The sequence below is a fragment of the Chlorocebus sabaeus genome, chromosome 4, assembly GCF_047675955.1.
Source record: "Chlorocebus sabaeus isolate Y175 chromosome 4, mChlSab1.0.hap1, whole genome shotgun sequence".
NCBI lineage: Eukaryota > Metazoa > Chordata > Mammalia > Primates > Cercopithecidae > Chlorocebus > Chlorocebus sabaeus.
In genome coordinates, this window is record NC_132907.1 from 366,508 (window position 1) to 383,580 (window position 17,073).

Sequence of the window (17,073 nt, forward strand, 5' to 3'; positions counted from 1 at the left end):
ACAACCCATTCAAACAGAAACAAAAAGAAGAGAATAATAGATTTAAAAGGTTTTTTTTAAGGTTTTTTTTTTTTTTTTTGGTAAAACAGATTTCAGGCTTGAATCCCAACAAGTAAAAAAGTCCAAAAAGAAGAAAACTTGAATTACTTTTTTAAAAAGAAGAATTCAAGAAAGGATTTCAAAAAGCTCACTGAGATTTAGTTATAGCGAGAGAAGTTATGATAGCATCTTATAACAATTTGGCACAGGAATTTTTTTTTTTTTTTTTTTTTTTTTTTTTGAGACAGAGCCTTTCTGTGTTGCCCAGACTGGAGTGCAGTGAAGTGATCTTGGCTCACAGCAACCTCTGCTTCCCAGGTTCAAGCAATTCTCCCACCTCAGCGTCCCAGGTAGCTGGGATTACAAGCGTGCACCACCATACTTGGCTAATTTTTGCATTTTTGGTACAGACAGGGTTTCACTATATTGGCCAGGTTGGTCTTGAACTCCTGACCTCAGTGATTCACCCTCCTCGGCCTCTCAAAGTGCTGGGATTATAGGCATGGGCCACTGCACCCGGCCAGCACAGGAATAACGGACACCATTACATTTCATGGTAGAGACTGTGCTAGTCTCCATACGTAGCACTTACAGTGTGAGAGCATGAAACTGGGTTTGTAATTCCCAGCATGTTTTTTTTTTCTATCCTCACTAAAAGGTTTTAGATCTCATGTCTTGCTTGATCAAAGACTTTTACATCAAAGAGAAAAGAACAAAGAGTAGGACAGAAGTCTATATCTACTTTAATTTTCCACTGGATTCCATCCACTGAGAGAAGAGTTCAGCAGCTCTCTGGATGCAAGGAGCATGGTTCAGGTCACAGGCCAGCTTCAAGAGAGCCGAGCGGAGCATCCTGTCCCAGACTGAGCCCTCGTCACTCCAGCTTTGCCTGTCAATCACTGGCTTAAAATACTGAAGAAGGTAACGCTGTAGAAAATATGAGATGGTTAACAGAGAGGCTAAATTTAGTCCTTAACACAGCTCTTGCCCATCTAAAGGTCTCAACTCTAAACTTTCTGCATATTTCCCAATCTTTCCCCAAACAGTGTATCTTTGTATTTCTCTTATCTTTTTCTGGCTCCTACCCACCACACTTAGGAAACAGTTTTTGCATTAAAACATGGTTTAATTTCCTATCTGAAAGGGGAATATCAATGGATATAAAATAAAATCACCTTTAGTAGAGATGCTTTGCACATGATCCTGGTATCTAGCTCTTAGGATTGGCAATGATAAAGAACGAGGGTCATTGACCATTAAATGCTATCAGTCAGTCTCCTGAGCTGCTCCAGATTTAACCTCAAGGACTTCAGACAAAACAAACTGAGCCTCACTGATACTCCAGACACCGTGTATTTACTTAATACATTTTCTAAAAGCAACACAAACCTTGAGGTTTTCAGAGATATCTGAAATATTCCTTCTGTCCATCATGTGGTAAAACAATTCCAAGTAATTCAGACCTTTGAGAAGTGCGGGGCTGCTTGTTTCATGTTGGAGGTAGTGAGTCATGTCAAGAGCTTTGTCTAGGGTCAGTCTCCCTGCGCTGAGGTATAAAAAAAATGTTGGTGGTTTGTGTGTATCTTATAGTTTTTAATATTTTTAACATTAAAACAAATATGAAATAGAGAACAATAGCAGAAGTAGGTCATTATAGGTGGACCATTCAGTTTAAATCTTAGCTCTGCCACTGACTAGCTGGGTAATCTTGGACAAATTGCCGAACCTCTCTGGACCTATTGCCTTCTTTGTACAATGGGGATAATAATACTATCTTCGTCATAAGTTTGTTGTGAGGATTAATGAGCTAATATTTTAAAACGCATTTAGAATAGTGTCTACCACATAGCAAAAGGTTAATAAATGAAATAAATATTAGCCAATACTAACATTTAGTACCAAATAATATCAAACTTTTTACATATGATATCATTCTCTAATTGCTTCATGTGTGGGTTTGACTTGTTTCTCCAAGTACATTGGGAACTTTGAGGACAGGTGCCGTGTCTTGTTTTTCTTTGATGTTTGTCCTTAATCCTACCAGAGAAGTGATAATCATTGTGAATAGGGCAAAACAAGTATTTTCACTTTTTAGATTCTAAAGTTACATGCCTTCTCTATGTTTTCTTTTAATGAGAAGAATAAACAACATGTTTATTATTCTAAGTACCAAAATGCTGGCGCATCTTCTGTAGAGGAAACAAACCATTATAACCTCACTATTGGAAAGTGCTTCTCACGTGTGTTTCTGGGAAGCTATATGCGCACACAGGGTCTATAAGCCATTCTCGTGAGCACCCAACTCCCAGACTAACACGATCATGTAATGTGGAAACTGATTCCAGAACAAAGGATATCTTTCCGAGCTAATCATTAACATAATGCTCTACCTTCGCTGGGCTTATAAATTTTTTAAATTCCTGTCTAAAAAGAGGGAAAAGAGACCAGAAGGAAATGAAAAAGAATCAACCTTTGTTGTCCCTTTAATCTTCTCAATTATGATGACTTACTGCTTTAAAATAGACTTATGGAAATTTTTTTCAAAAATTTCACCTGAAGACAGAAGGCTGGACCATATACTCCATGATTCTGTGGTCTGCCGTATTTTTTTTTTTTTTTTTTTTGGAGACAGAGTTTTGCTCTTGTCACCCAAGCTGCAGTGCAACGGCATAATCTCAGCTCACTGCAACCTCTGCCTCCTGAGTTCAAGCGATTTTCCTGCCTCAGCCTCCCGAGTAGCTGGGATTACAGCCATGTGCCACCATGCCCGGCTGATTTGTAATTATTAGTAGAGACGGGGTTTCACCATGTTGGCCAGGCTGGTCTTGAACTCCTGCCCTCAGGTGATCCACCCGCCTCAGCCTCCCAAAGTGCTGGGATTACAGTGCTAAGCCAACCCCGCCCAGCTAGTCTGCAGTATTTAAAAAAAAAAAAAAATCCACAAAATGTTACTCCTCCTTCCCACCTATGTGAGTAGCACAATACCTGGCACAGTTGATACCTTAGCATCAGAAATAGGCGGAAATGATATTCCAGGGTCATGAGTTTAAAAAGAATATTTGACATATTAAAACTACTTTACATTAAGCCAGTTTTTCTTTTCAGCCCAGCCTAATTGATTTCTTACTAAAATCAATGCTATTATTAAAAATACTTACTTTTATAGTTGCCTATTTCTTTTAATTTTAATATTTATTCATAAGCGACTCCTTTTCTTTTTATATAGTTACTAAATTGGTTAATAAAAAAAATCTAAGTCCTCATGACTCACCCTATGCTTCAAAAAATGCATAGAATATTTTCTGAATGTTTGTTTAGCTTAAAGAATAAAAATAGATAAACATAAACTTTAGCCCAACAGTAAAAATCTATACCCACTTACTTGTATACAATTTCAGCTAGATTGTACCTTTGAGAAATAACATCATAGTCTTGAAGCACCAATTTAGGCTTTTTTTTTTTTTTTGAAACGGAGTTTCGCTTCTGTTGCCCAGGCTGGAGTACAATGGCACAATCTTGGCTCGCTGCAACCTCTGCCTCCTGGGTGCAAGCGATTCTCCTCCCTCAGCCTCCCAAGTAGCTGGGATTACAGGCGTCTACCACCATGCTTGGCTAATTTTTATAATTTTAGTAGAGATGGAGTTTCAACATGTTGGCCAGCCTGGTCTTGAATTCCTGACCTCAGGTGATCTGCCTGTCTCGGCCTCACAAAGTGCTGGGATTACAGGCGTCAGCCACCAAGCCCAATCTGGGGGTTTCTTTTTAAGGTGTGGGACTAAAAGAAACAAATATAGCTTTTTCTATAGGCAAATTGAAGTTGTCATTTCAATTCCACTAAACTTATACAAGACCCATGTCTTTAAATTACATTTAAAATGTATGAAAACCTAACTAAAATAAATATCAACTCTTGCATCAAATTCTCTCTCCATGCTGGGTGCAGTTGCTCATACCTGTAATCCCAGCAATTGGGGAAGCTGAGGCAGGACGATTGCTTGAGCCCAGAAGTTTGAGATCAGCCTGGGCAACATAGGCAGACCCCATCTCTGTCAAAAAATTTAAAAATTGGTTGGGCGTGGTGGTGTGTGCCTGTAGTCCCAGGTACTCAGGAAGCTGAGGTGGGAGGATCACTTGAGCCCAGGATGTTGAGGCTGCAGTGAGCCATGATCACACCACTGCACTCCAGTCTGAGTAATAGAGCAAGGCCCTCAAAAAAGGAAGGAGAAGGAGAAGGAGGAGGAGGAGGAGGAGGAGGAGGAGGAGGAGGAGGAGGAGGAGGAGGAGAAGGAGGAGGAGGAGGAGAAGGAGGAGGAGGAGGAGGAGGAGGAGAAGGAGAAGGAGGAGAAAGAGAAGGAGGGGAAGGAGAAGGAGGGGAAGGAGAAGGAGGAGGAGGAGGAGGAGGAGGAGGAGGAGGAGAAGGAGGAGAAAGAGAAGGAGGGGAAGGAGAAGGAGGGGAAGGAGAAGGAGGAGGAGGAGGAGGAGGAGGAGGAGAAGGAGGAGGAGGAGGAGGAGGGGAAGGAGAAGGAGGGGAAGGAAGGAGAAGGAGGAGGAGGAGGAGGAGGAGGAGGAGGAGGGGAAGGAGAAGGAGGGGAAGGAAGGAGAAGGGAAAAAAAAGGAGACAGGTGTTGTGTCGTGGTTAGGAGAATGGCTCTGGAGCAAGCCCTTGGATAACGATGTGTTGTCCATTAAGAACTAAATAGTATCACCTCTTGTAAAGATTGATTTACACTGGGTGTGGTGGCTCATGCCTGTAAACTCAGCAATTTCGGAGGCTGAGCAGGAGAAGTGCTTGAGGCGAGGAATTCAATATCAGCCTGAACAACATAGGGAGATCCTGTCACTACAAAAATAAATAAATAAATAAATAAATAAATAAATAAATAAATAAATTTAATTAAAAAGAAAAAATTCTGTCTCCAAACTAAATATGATCACTTGTTTCCTTTAATTTTTGTTTGTTTGTTTGTTTGTTTTTTGAGACAGAGTTTCATTCGGTCACTCAGGCTGGAGTTCAGTGGCAGGATCTTCTGGGTTCATACGATTCATGTGCCTCAGCCACCTGAGTAGCTGGGATTACAGGCACACACCACCACACTGGGCTAATTTTTGCATTTTTAGTAGAGACGGGGTTTCGCCATGTTGCCCAAGCTGGTCTCAAACTCCTGGCTTCAAGTGATCTGCCTACTTCAACCTCCTAAAATGCTGGGGTTACAGGTGTGAGCCACCATGCCAGGCCTCAATTCTTTAATAGAAGTTTCATAAAGCACGGAGGAAAGTGGTTTATAGTATTGAGAAAGAACATCAAGTAAAAATATTTTATTTATTTTTATCTATTATGAGAGCTTTAAATTGTTTTCTTATACAATTGCTTTTTGTTATAAAAGTAATATAAGTAAATATAAACAAATTACAGAACAACTGAAAATTAGACTCATAATGACAAAACAACCAGAAATTAGAGAAGACTCATAATTTCAATACCCTACGCACTCACCAATAGTATTTTAAAATAATTCCTTCAGGTTTTTGTTTCCCCTTCGCACTTATTTTTTCATATGTAGTTGCAAACAAACATAATAATACACAAACTTACATTCTGCCTTTTTCCCAACTTCACATTATTTGAAATGTACTTTTCTATGTTGTCACCTCCTCTTCCTATTCATCTCATGACATTTCAAATAATTTGTATTAGATAATACTAATAATGTTAACAGCTGACATTTATTGAGTAAGTACTGTACTTACTGCTTTATCTTCATTACCTGTGCAATCCTCCAAACCCTGTATGTCGGATATTATTAGTAATAAAGTTTTAAAGCCTGGAAAATTTAGGCTTAAAAAGGTTAAAAAAAAAAACTTGCCCAAGTTCAAAAAATTAGTAAGTGAAGGCATAGTACTTGAAATCTTCTGTTTTCATATAAAATTTGTATTCTTAACTTCATTAATCTGTTTACTTAGTGAAGAAAAGGTGATTGGTGTTCCACCAATGCATCAATAACTGCAAATTTCCTCCTGCTAAATTTAGACAATCTTAAGTGTATAGGCTAGAAACAGCAAAAAAGACTTCACAACTACCTAAAAGATTAATTTGCTGAGTTGTCAATATTCTCCATTTTTTCCTAGTCTTGAGTTGTTAATCTGTCTTCTCTTCAGTCTGCTCAGAGCTTCCTCCTTTGAGCAGGCAAGCCTGCTTCAGCTAGCAATAGCCTGCTTCTTAGTGCACCTTTCATGCATTCATTCATAGGTAGGATGGTGTTTTTCCTAATTTTGGCCTCCAATGAGCTGTGCCTCCAAGATGTTCCTGAGACCCATGGGACTGAGGATTAAGCCTCACTTTCTCTTTTCTTTCTAACTGAAGGATTCTAGTGTACCAAGAAATTTTGTTTCAGAGATGTCCTGCTGGTCACTGTCACTCAATGTGACCTAAACAAGCTTCTGAAGGAAAATTTTATGCCACGTTGAGTAAAGTGAGTGCATCACAGTAATTCTCAGAATAGATAAAGCTTAAAATGCACAATATACTTCCTGGTCCTCAATTCCCTCCACCCATTGGTGATCTTGTGACCCAATTCATTCTACACATTATTCTGTTGATGATACATAGAAAAGGAAAGAACACATTTTGTCCTTCCAGGAAAGTCTAGAGAGGAATAAATGCAAAGAGCCAATTATTGCTTCATTTCCCTACAAACTTCATACTAATTTCTCCAGTGTAAGTAATGATTAGATTTCATAACAACCCATTTAAAATTGTAAAGATTAAGCCTATATTTGTACTTTTTATTTAAGAGATTACACAGGTATTTGGTGTAGCAGCTACTATCATAAATACATTTTAAATGTGAGGTCAAAAGCTCAAATACTTAGAGAGTCCACACTAAGTGAATGAAACAGGCCATTTGGGATATTGGTGCTTGGGAGAAAGTAGGCCTGGCATAAAGGGAGTTTGGCCCACTGCACTCTCCTTTATAGCCATCCTGTGGTCCACAGGATAAAGACCCACAGTTGCCAGATATCATTTTTAAAAGATTCCAGGGATCAGGATTTTTAGGTAAGGTTCTCCACATTTTAAAATATTGGATTACATTTATAAACACAGTGTGGGTCAAAATACATTATTAGTGGGTAGCCTTTGGACTAGTGTTACTGTTTGAATTCCATTCAAATCCATATCAAATGAATGACCAGTGCTGAACATTCAATATTGAAGTCTAGCATATCTGGTTACGGATCAGTTATTTCCCATGAAGTCAGAGGAAATGTTGCCTTACCCAACTAGCTGAAACACATCATGAATCAGACCTATTCTGTCCTTAGGTCTGAGAAGTGTGTGGTTCTGATTCAGCTGTGTGATGAGTTGGTCCCATCCATGACCCTCATAGTGAACAATGTAGTAACCATTTGAGTCCACATTAAATTTCACCCAACTGGTGTTTTCGGGTAAATCCAGAGTATCTAAGAGGATAAAATTGGCATTTTGTTATCAACACACTCTTTCAGAAAATCATCTCCACAGCTGTTAGTTTTAATCCGATTACTTATAAATCAATGGGAAGATGAAGTTTGGGGACAGTCATAATGACATTCATTTTCATAGTTCACTGGATGATTTCTTTTGGGAAGATGGTCTATTAAATTAATAAATAAGTTGGTTCATAGGAATAAGACTGCTGAATTTGTTCTAAAAAGTTGTCTCTGCAGGTCTAAGAGGATGCAAGGGCCCAGCAAGCCAGATAACTAGCATGATGGGAATTTGGCTTAATATGATGATGTCCTTGTCTCAAGGTCTAGTCACTAGTCATTGAAATATGGATGTGTAAATAGGTGATCCATTTGTTCATTTTAGTAAAAGAAGGACTCCAGGTTAAGCCTGACTTTGTGATGGAAAACCTCTCAAATTGTATTAAAGTGTTTAGAGGAAAATTAAAAGTATACTATGTATTTTTAATACAGCATATATTATACTAGAGTGTAAAATTACATTATAATATTCTCTCAATAACTTTGTGAGGTTTAGTCCTTATTCAACATAAGATGAAAAAATTGAAGCTCAGGATGAGTTTGTAAATTTTCTTAAGGTCACACATCTAGTAAGTGAGAGAGTGAGGATTTGAATCCAGAAGCAATCGGTTTTAAAGTATATGCTTTTTTCCACTGAACATTTTTTGCCTCATCCATAACCTATAAAAATAGATTAGTGTGTATTATAAGACATAAGATTAATTTCTGTTATTTCTTGATGTCAATAATCTATCTCTAAATGATAAAAGCATGAGAGAACTTCCCACTGAATGAAAAATCCAGATTTTCTTTCTAAAAGAGTTATTTTAGTAACATATGGATAAATGACAATTTCCCTCAAATATAAATCTTTTATTATTAGATTTACTTATTGTATCTTTCCTTCAAATAGCTCAACACATGTTTAATTTCAACATTGAAAGACCTGTTTGGCTAATGAATTCATTACCTGTCTTTGATTTTAGAATGTGTCTGCGGATCACAGTAGAGGAACTCGTGGAGTAGGTCAGTGGGATATACCACAGGTACCTATGACAGGGAGTGAAGACAGTTACACACCAAAAGAGTGCTGCTGTGATTTTTCACATTGTCAGACTCGGACAGACTGTAAAAGGCACCTAAGTACCCATCATCCTTCATACCACCCACAAGTGGTCCTATAAATTTTATAGGCTAAGACTAGCATATCCTTAAGTATGCAGAAATTATTCCATGATAATTATAAAGCAGCAGCCATATCTACCTAGTTGAACTCTGCCACAAATAATTGTCATTTGCTGTCCTAATCTCATATCATAACAAATTCAGCTGTTTGTATGAGAAAGAAAATCCAGTATTCCTTTCACATTTTCAAAAACTACCAGCCTGATGCTGATTCAAATAACTAAACCAAAGCTGTAGGGAAAGCCCTTAAGAGGTAAATAACTTACTCCAGTATGATTTTCTACTTATGCTTTTGTTCAACAGTACTACTCACATCCAACCTCCCAACTGCTGAATGACTGCAAATAAATAGTCAATGATACTACAGCTCAGGATTTGTAGGAGAGCTAAGTGCAGAGAGCAGAAAAGCAGAATGGATTAGAGGAAAAGTTCTCAGTTACTTTTCAATGGCCCTGCTGTAGTAAAGAGGAGAAATTGGCTTTTTCTGATTAACTTTCTAGCAACCTCTAGAATTCATTTCCTCTGTTAAATCAAGTCATGTTAGCTATAATAATCCTGCACATGTAAAATCATGTACTTGATAACACCAACAGGTGTAAAGCAGCCAGAAGAGTAACCGAGATCTTTACACAAAAAGATAAAAAAGGCCAGGTGCGGTGGCTCACGCCTGTAATCTCAGCACTTTGGGAGGCTGAGGCAGGCAGATCACTTGAGGTCAGGAGTTCGAGACCAACCTGACCAACATGGTGAAACCCCGTCTCTACAAAACAACAACAACAACAACAACAACAAAATTAGCCAAGCATGGTGGTACATGCCTCTGTAATTCTGGCTACTTGGGAAGCTAAGACAGGAGAACTGCTTCAACCCAGGAGGACAAGGTTGTAGTGAGCCGAAATTGCACCACACTCCAGCTTGGGCAACAGAGTGAGAATTTGTATATAAAAAAAAAAAAAGATTAAAAAAAAACTCCACATAGATGAATTTCTAAGACTTAATTGATTGGGATCTGTCAGTGCAGCTTGGCTCCAGAAGAGAAGAGATTTTTCCAAATAAACACATCTGGGGCTAGAGAGAGGGAGAGTAGCACTTCATGAGTTTGGATAGCCATGAATTAGCGGGCCATCATTTTACAAGAATTGTCTAAATACTGCCCCAGAAGGAGGAAAAATACAGATTATTGTAGTGGATCTTTGTTATTCTGGGTCATCCACAGTTTTGAACTCTCTCATCACACTTTGATAAGTTACAAAATTGTGAGTTCTGCTTTCCCAATAATGAAGCAGACATTAAATTATTCAGCCCTGTTTACCAAGCTGCAACTTGTGTAAGCTCTCTGAAGTTCAGACTTCAGAACAACACACAGAAAAAATAGAAGGATGTATACATAAGAAGTGGCATAAGAGTTGGTTCCACTGGATTGGAAATGTGTAACTGATTAAACAAACCAGCCCCAGTAATTTTATATGTCAAAGATCTCTAATTGTTTCTGATTTCCAGAAAAATTCTAGCATTGACAGCTCAGTTCTTAGAAAACAAAATTATCATCATAAGAACCAGAAAAGGTTCACCTGGATTATTTCATTTTAAATTAACCTCATTCATCTTATTAACAGAGCTAATAGTGAGACAGAGTAGGAAGGGGGCTTAGCTTCAATTCACTCCCACTAGAGCATTCTTTCCTGTACCCCCAGTGATCACAAAACCGACACCACTACCTCACTGACGCCATAATGTTTGAATCATGCCTCTTAATTTAATGTTTGAACCATTCCTTTTAATTCCAGGAGCTGGCCTTAGGAGATGACCAAGGTCATGGCGTGTCCTACTTAGGGGAGGAATGCTGACCAACTGATTTACAGCCTTGTTGCTTCTGGCCAGACTACCAGGTAGCCCGTTACTCAAGGTAATTGTAGCAACCAGGAAATGCTTATCTGCCTACCTTATCCTTTATGTGCTTTGACCAGTCCAACCTGCATACCCTACCCCTGATACCTATTCTTTTGCCTAATGAAAAGGTTCTACCAGCTCTTTTTAAAATGCCAATCAAGGAATTCTCTCTCTCTCTCTCTCTTTCTCTCTCTCTCTCTCTGCCTCCATTATGTCTGGGCATAAGCTCAAATGAAGCCTTCTCTGGGAAAACTCTTTTGGCCTCTTGTCAATTTCTATTGCATTGACGGCCCAAGAACCCACGGTTAGTAGCAATAGTTCAGAGAAATGTTTACAGTGTGTTACTTGATTTCAGTAGTCTTTACTAGGTTTTTTTCAGGATGGGCTGGTGAACAAGATGACAGTGTGTTTAATTGGATTTGCTTTTACTATTACTCATAACATCATATGTTTTAAGACATTATAGTTTATTACTGAAAAATGAAAGGCAACAGGAGATCTTAGCATCTAATTTATCACATAGGGGACATCTTTTCTCTGATGATAAGCAGCATTGTTGTCATACTTCCTAGGTATAGGCCAGTCACAAAGCTTATTAGGGCCCAGAAGTCAGTGCATTATGACATAAGTTTAACTAACCACCATTGGCATTAGAACTGAGGTTCTCAAGGCTGATGGAATCGCTAAGAATGGTGCTGCTGAACAAAGCAGTCTGGGTCATATGAAGCTCTTTAAATCTTATCAAGTCTACTTTAGGCCTTCGATTCCTATATGGAACTAGCCTCCTACAAAGTTGCCAGAGGAGCTGAGAGAAAGCTAAGGAAATGATGAGGAAACTGAGATGAGATAAGCTAGAACTAAAGAAGAAAAGCAGCCACCTCTCCTGCAGGGCCCTCCATTCAGGGTCCTCCTGGAAAACGCCCTGGAGGAAGCGCTCCTGTTGCAGTCGGAGTGAATGTCCATCTTGTTTAACCACCAGCAGGGGGATTCCTTTCTGGAGAGTCCACGTAGTCATCATCTCTTTGACCTCTGCATTTTCCCCCAGAAAGGTGAGCTGAAATGACAGGTGACTATGATAACTCAAGAGAGAGGAGACAACCCAAAGACAGAGGGACAGAAACTTCCATCTCCTTGGATGCCAGAAATAAGGCTTGGGGAACAGAAGACTCGGGCTGCTATCTCAGGGAAGGGCAATCCAGGCAACTGGATGAGGGATGGCTATCCCAGGGCTGCTCTCTGACAATTACTTGAATTGAGGGATATATACAGGATTTCGTAGTGTTAATACATGGCAGGAAAAGCCAGTGAAAAGGGGGTTGAGACTGGAGTCTCTTTCCTGCCCCTTTTCAAAAACAAATAAACAAAATCAAACAAACAAACAAACAAAAACCCTCTAATAACAGTAAAATCCAAGAGGAGTGGTATAAGAGGGAGATATCTGTCTTTATGGAAGCTTTAAACATTTCAACAGAACAGTTTTATATCAATAGAGGTCTAGTGAATGGGGAACAAAACCTCTGGCTGCTGCGCCTCTAGTATGGGTTTCTGATCACTGGATAATGCTGAATCTTCCTTTAAAAACACAATTTAGGGCTGGGTGCGGTGGCTCACGCCTGCGATCCCAGCATGTTGGGAGGCTGAGGTGGGCGAATTGCGTGAGGTCAGTCTGGCCAACATGGTGAAACCCTGTCTCTACTAAAATTACAAAAAAATTAGCCAGGCTAGTGGTGTGCACCTGTAACCCCAGCTATTCGGGAGGCTGAGGCAGAGGAATTGCTTAAACCAGAGAGGTGGAGGTTTCAGTGAGCTGAGATCGTGCCACTACACTCCAGCCTGGGCAACAGAGCAAGGCTTTGTCAAAAAAAAAAAAAAAAAAAAAAAAAAAAGGGAGGATTAACAGGACTCTTTTTTTAAATAAAAAGTTTTCCTTTTTTCCCCTGTGATGACTGACTTTCTTTTCTCTTTCCTGTAGTGATTCTATAACTTTCCAGAAGGAAAAAGAAAAACATATACTCTATTTCCAAACCTAACAGCATACTTACTTTGGCATTTTTCAGAGCTTAAGGGATGCCAGTGCAGTAGTAACCACTCAAAAACATTTTGAGCTGATTTTTAGCTAGCAGTGGGGTTGTGGAAAAGCTGAACTATAACAATAAAAATGTAGTAGCAACAGCATCATCCCCCTAAATATCCCAAGCATTTCCCCTTCAGTTTTGTTTTACAGAAAATTGTGGGGACTCTTACTCTCCAGCGTTTAAAAGGGACAGGTGGGCTACTCACTCCAGGTCAGGCTATTCCACAGATCTCTTCTACTCTTTGACTCTCTTTATCCTTACCATGTTACTTGTCATCTTGGGATCCAAATGACAAACTCCACCAGATGTAAAATCACTTTCTAAACAACTCTACAAAACAAGAACAAAAGAGCACTGCCATGTAGGCATCATTAGTTGGCTGAACATGCACATTAGCCATGGATGCAGGCATTTATTAAAAGAGCTGTATGAAATAATTCATCCAGACATGATAATGAACATGAAAATGATAAAAGAGGCATGTTTGCAGTGACCTAGGATAGAAGTTCACAAAAGTTATTTATTTGTGTTATATATATGCATGTGTAAAGTTTCCTTAAAAAGTTCAATAAAGTCAATAACTGTTCTAAGGAAGAATCAATTTGTTGAATTTTCTATCCAATTCTTCTCTTTCCCTTAAGAAAGAGAAGGGTCTTAAATAATAAAATAAGAAAGGTCTTATTTTATTATTTCATTATGCGTGTTACACATGCCCCTATTTAGCATGTAGGCAACTCTAGTACTATTAAATCTCCCCTGACATATTGCAAGTTCTTTGACAATAGTGGAAACACCTTTGTTTACCTGGGTATTCCTACAGTGGCTATCACAACAGCATGTGATGACTGTACAATATTTTGAACTAACTGGGAATAAAATAAGAATTAAGAAAAGAACCAACTTGGCAATCAACCTTGAATAACCAGTAGTTAAGGGCAACTGCAAATGAGAAAAAAATGAAGTATGTGCTAAGGCTCTCAAATGCCTTTAAATGATCTTATGAAAAATAACAGCAAATAATTCTTCTCATTCTCAAGTTGCTATTGGCATGTATTAGAATTGACTTTATGTGACACAATGGTGGGCAAGATATTTTCAGTAATTTATTATTTTAATACTACAGGGCTCTTTGGTGTCAGAAGGGAGTTGGTTAAAATCTAAGACCTTTAGGGGAAGGTTGATGGGGGACTTTTCTTATAACTAGGAAGTAGCTGTGATACAATTGAAAGAATAACTGTTGGACTTGGAGTCAGAAGACAAATTTTAAGTACTGATTTTCTCACTGACTTGGTGACTTTGGGCAAATCTCTCCCTTAGTATCAGTTTTCTCACCTATAAACATGGAGTAATGATGATTACTTTATCTCTTGAGATAATTATAAGCATGATGTGACAAAAAATAACACGGGAATTTATACTGCTGGACTAAAATGATCTGGTAACTGCTGGCCACATTTTCTTTCTAACTCCCACCCTCTACTGCCAGCATGCACACCAAATGATAGATTCTTCCGTGTTGGAGAGGGGCTAAACTGATGTCGACAAATATGCATACATGCACACACACATAGCAAGGAAGAGGGAAGTGGAGAGAGATGAGAGAGAGAAGCAACACAATACTTGGTGTTGAGAAGCTTAAGCGGAAGCATGGAGAAAGAGTGTCTGGATCACTGACGGTGGGTGTTGGAAATGGATAGTAAAGAGCATCTTTATATGTTTTTTGTTTGTTTGTTTGTTTTGTTTTGTTTTGAGACAGAGTCTTACTCTGTCGCCAGGCTGGAGTCCAATGGCATGATCTTAGCTCATTGCAACTTCCGCCTCCTGAGTTCAAGTGATTCTCCTGCCTCAACCTCCCGAGTAGCTGTGATTACAGGTGCGCCACCATGCCTGGCTATTTTTTTTTGTATTTTAGTAGAGATGGGATTTCACCATGTTGGCCAGTATGGCCTCGATCTCCTGACCCCATGATCTGCCCGCCTAGGCCTCCCAAAGTGCTGGGATTACAGGCATGAGCCACCACACCTGGCCTATAAGTATTTTTATAAGTAAGAACTATGTATTTCAATATGCCTCAGGATTTTCAAGAAATGCAAGTAAAAAATTAGAGCTGTGAAATAATTGTTGGTTGTTGGATTTTGTTTCTTTAACCACAAAATCACACATCAATTGGACCATAAGGGTGCTTTATAAGGGCACAAAAATATCAAATGAGATAATGAACATGAAAGTACTTTTTATTCTTTAACTTTGATTCTTATTTATTATTAATTATTGTTATTATTATTATTATTATTATTATTATTGAGACAGAGTCTCGCTCTGTCGCCCAGGCTGGAGTGCAGTGGTGTAATCTCAGCTCACTGCAACCTCCAGCTGCTGGGTTCAAGTGATTCTCCTGCCTTAGCCTCCTGAATAGCTGGGATTACAGGCAAGCGCCACCATGCCAAGCTAATGTTTGTATTTCTAGTAGAGACGGGGTTCCACAAATTGGCCAGGCTGGTCTCAAACTTCTGACCTGAAGTGATCTACCTGCCTCAACCTCCCAAAGTCTTGGGATTACAGGTGTGAGCCACTGTACCCGGCCGTGAAAGTGCTTTTTAAATTGTAAACTGCTGCACAAATATTAAGCAATATTATTACTGTCCCTGGGACACAAGTGCTTATAAAAAAGAAAGGATCTCTTCTGTCTACAATGACTTGGGGTTCTTCTAATTACAGGTATGAGTTCTCTGGGTCTAATGGTTCTATAAAAAATTATTTTCTTTGCAGTTGGAAATTTTAAAATATTTTAATAATTATTAGAATCATCTGAATTAACTGAATTTTTCTGCTTTGCCTTTCCTATGATCTACATGAATTCCAAAGACAAAGAGACCATGAGTTCTTTAATCAATCATTAACTACTTGTTAATCACTATTACGGGATCAGCATATGCTAGGTGCTATCACATTAAAAAAAAAAAGACTAGACACAATTTTTGTTCTTAAGCACATTATCATTATTGAACTAATAAAAACAATAAAAGAGGGTACTATTATGTGGAACAGATTATAAGTGCACTTCTAAGAATTTAGCAGACAGGCAAACGAATGAGAGCTGGAACAGTCTGTAAGGAGGAGGTGAAATCTCAGCTGGATCTTGAAAGTTGGGTGGCATTTGAATTGTTGGAGAGAAGAAAGGGCATTTCAGCTAGTAAAGGCACTAGAAATATAGGCACAATGATCCAGGGATTGAGCAAGATTTCTTCTTATGAGGGAGAAGATTAGTTTTGCTAAACAAATAATATATGTTGGGGAATATGGTTGACAACCTTAAAATTTGCCAGAGATTAGGTGCTATATGGTAGAAATGACAACATTTTAAAGATTTTGGATCAAGGTAACATAAAAATGTAGGATTAGCCATAGAAGAGAAACCAAAGAAAGTCAGGTCAAATAGTGAGCCCCTGGGGCCACTCCAGCGTGACATCCTACTGTGATGTTAGAGGAAAAAGGGAAGTGCTGCCTTCTATGGACCATGACAACCTAGCAAGCAGAATAAATATGGTTGACTGACAATATATAACTATAAACATTCACAATTATTCTGTTACTTTCTAGATTAAGTAACAGTCTACCGTTACCCAACATATGACTTACATTTGACAGACTGCTCCACAAATCATCATTCTTAGCATTTCTGTAGCTGAACTTCTTTAAGTACTGAATTATTCCTTTCTGGAATTTCTCCTCACCCAGAAAATCCTTGAGCATATTCAAAATGCAAGCTCCCTTTAAAAAAAACAAAAGAGTTGAAAAAAGAGATAAAGAAAAGGGTAGTATGGTATGTTTTTAAAGGAATCTTAAATTTTATGGAACATGTGTGATGTCTGAAAAATGAACAAATAAAAAGTGAAACAAGTAGCAAGAACTGGCACCAATGACCTAAACTGTTGATTTTATAGTCATTATTACATTTCTTCTGAAAGCAGAGCTTCCACCTGCACGTGATATTTACTACCTTGTTATAGGAAACTTCATCAAACATTTCCTGTATTTGAGTCGGAGTTTCTGCTGGTTTGGAAATAGGGCGGGATGAATTCAACGAATCTTTTGTAATTACTTCAAAACACACATCCAAAAAATGGTCATCCTAAACAGGGAGAAAAATGTTTAGTTTTAGTTTCTGTTTGACACTGTAAAAGCAATAGAAAACCAGTAGGTTTAGTAAGATGTTCTTAGAGGTAAGATTTCAATCAATATTTCTTGGAAGATGTTTCTTTTCATTTATGTATTCCCCTTTCACCATTTCTCTACTTTAAAAAGATACAAATCCAATACTCCTTCAGACATTGCCTGAATGTTCACCATGTACCAGCCCTTCAATACAGAAATAAAATAA

General features: G+C 38.5%; 2 protein-coding genes across 2 annotated transcripts in view; one reads left to right on the forward strand and one right to left on the reverse strand.

The window, feature by feature from the left end:
* LOC140711609 (uncharacterized) overlaps nucleotides 1-17,073 on the forward strand; it is a 130,638-nt gene that overhangs the window by 31,115 nt on the left and 82,450 nt on the right. Inside the window, exon 3 of the mRNA XM_073014921.1 lies at nucleotides 10,515-10,633. The gene's annotated coding sequence lies outside the window, so the exon portion shown is untranslated. The remainder of the gene's footprint in view (nucleotides 1-10,514; nucleotides 10,634-17,073) is intronic.
* ERAP2 (endoplasmic reticulum aminopeptidase 2) overlaps nucleotides 1-17,073 on the reverse strand; it is a 59,083-nt gene that overhangs the window by 20,748 nt on the left and 21,262 nt on the right. Inside the window, exons 8-15 of the mRNA XM_007979050.3 lie at nucleotides 16,693-16,824; nucleotides 16,332-16,463; nucleotides 12,954-13,022; nucleotides 11,496-11,671; nucleotides 8,513-8,592; nucleotides 7,314-7,497; nucleotides 1,429-1,585; nucleotides 782-966 (exon numbers count right to left, since the gene is read on the reverse strand). Of these exons, the coding sequence (XP_007977241.3) occupies nucleotides 782-966; nucleotides 1,429-1,585; nucleotides 7,314-7,497; nucleotides 8,513-8,592; nucleotides 11,496-11,671; nucleotides 12,954-13,022; nucleotides 16,332-16,463; nucleotides 16,693-16,824 (1,115 nt within the window). The remainder of the gene's footprint in view (nucleotides 1-781; nucleotides 967-1,428; nucleotides 1,586-7,313; nucleotides 7,498-8,512; nucleotides 8,593-11,495; nucleotides 11,672-12,953; nucleotides 13,023-16,331; nucleotides 16,464-16,692; nucleotides 16,825-17,073) is intronic.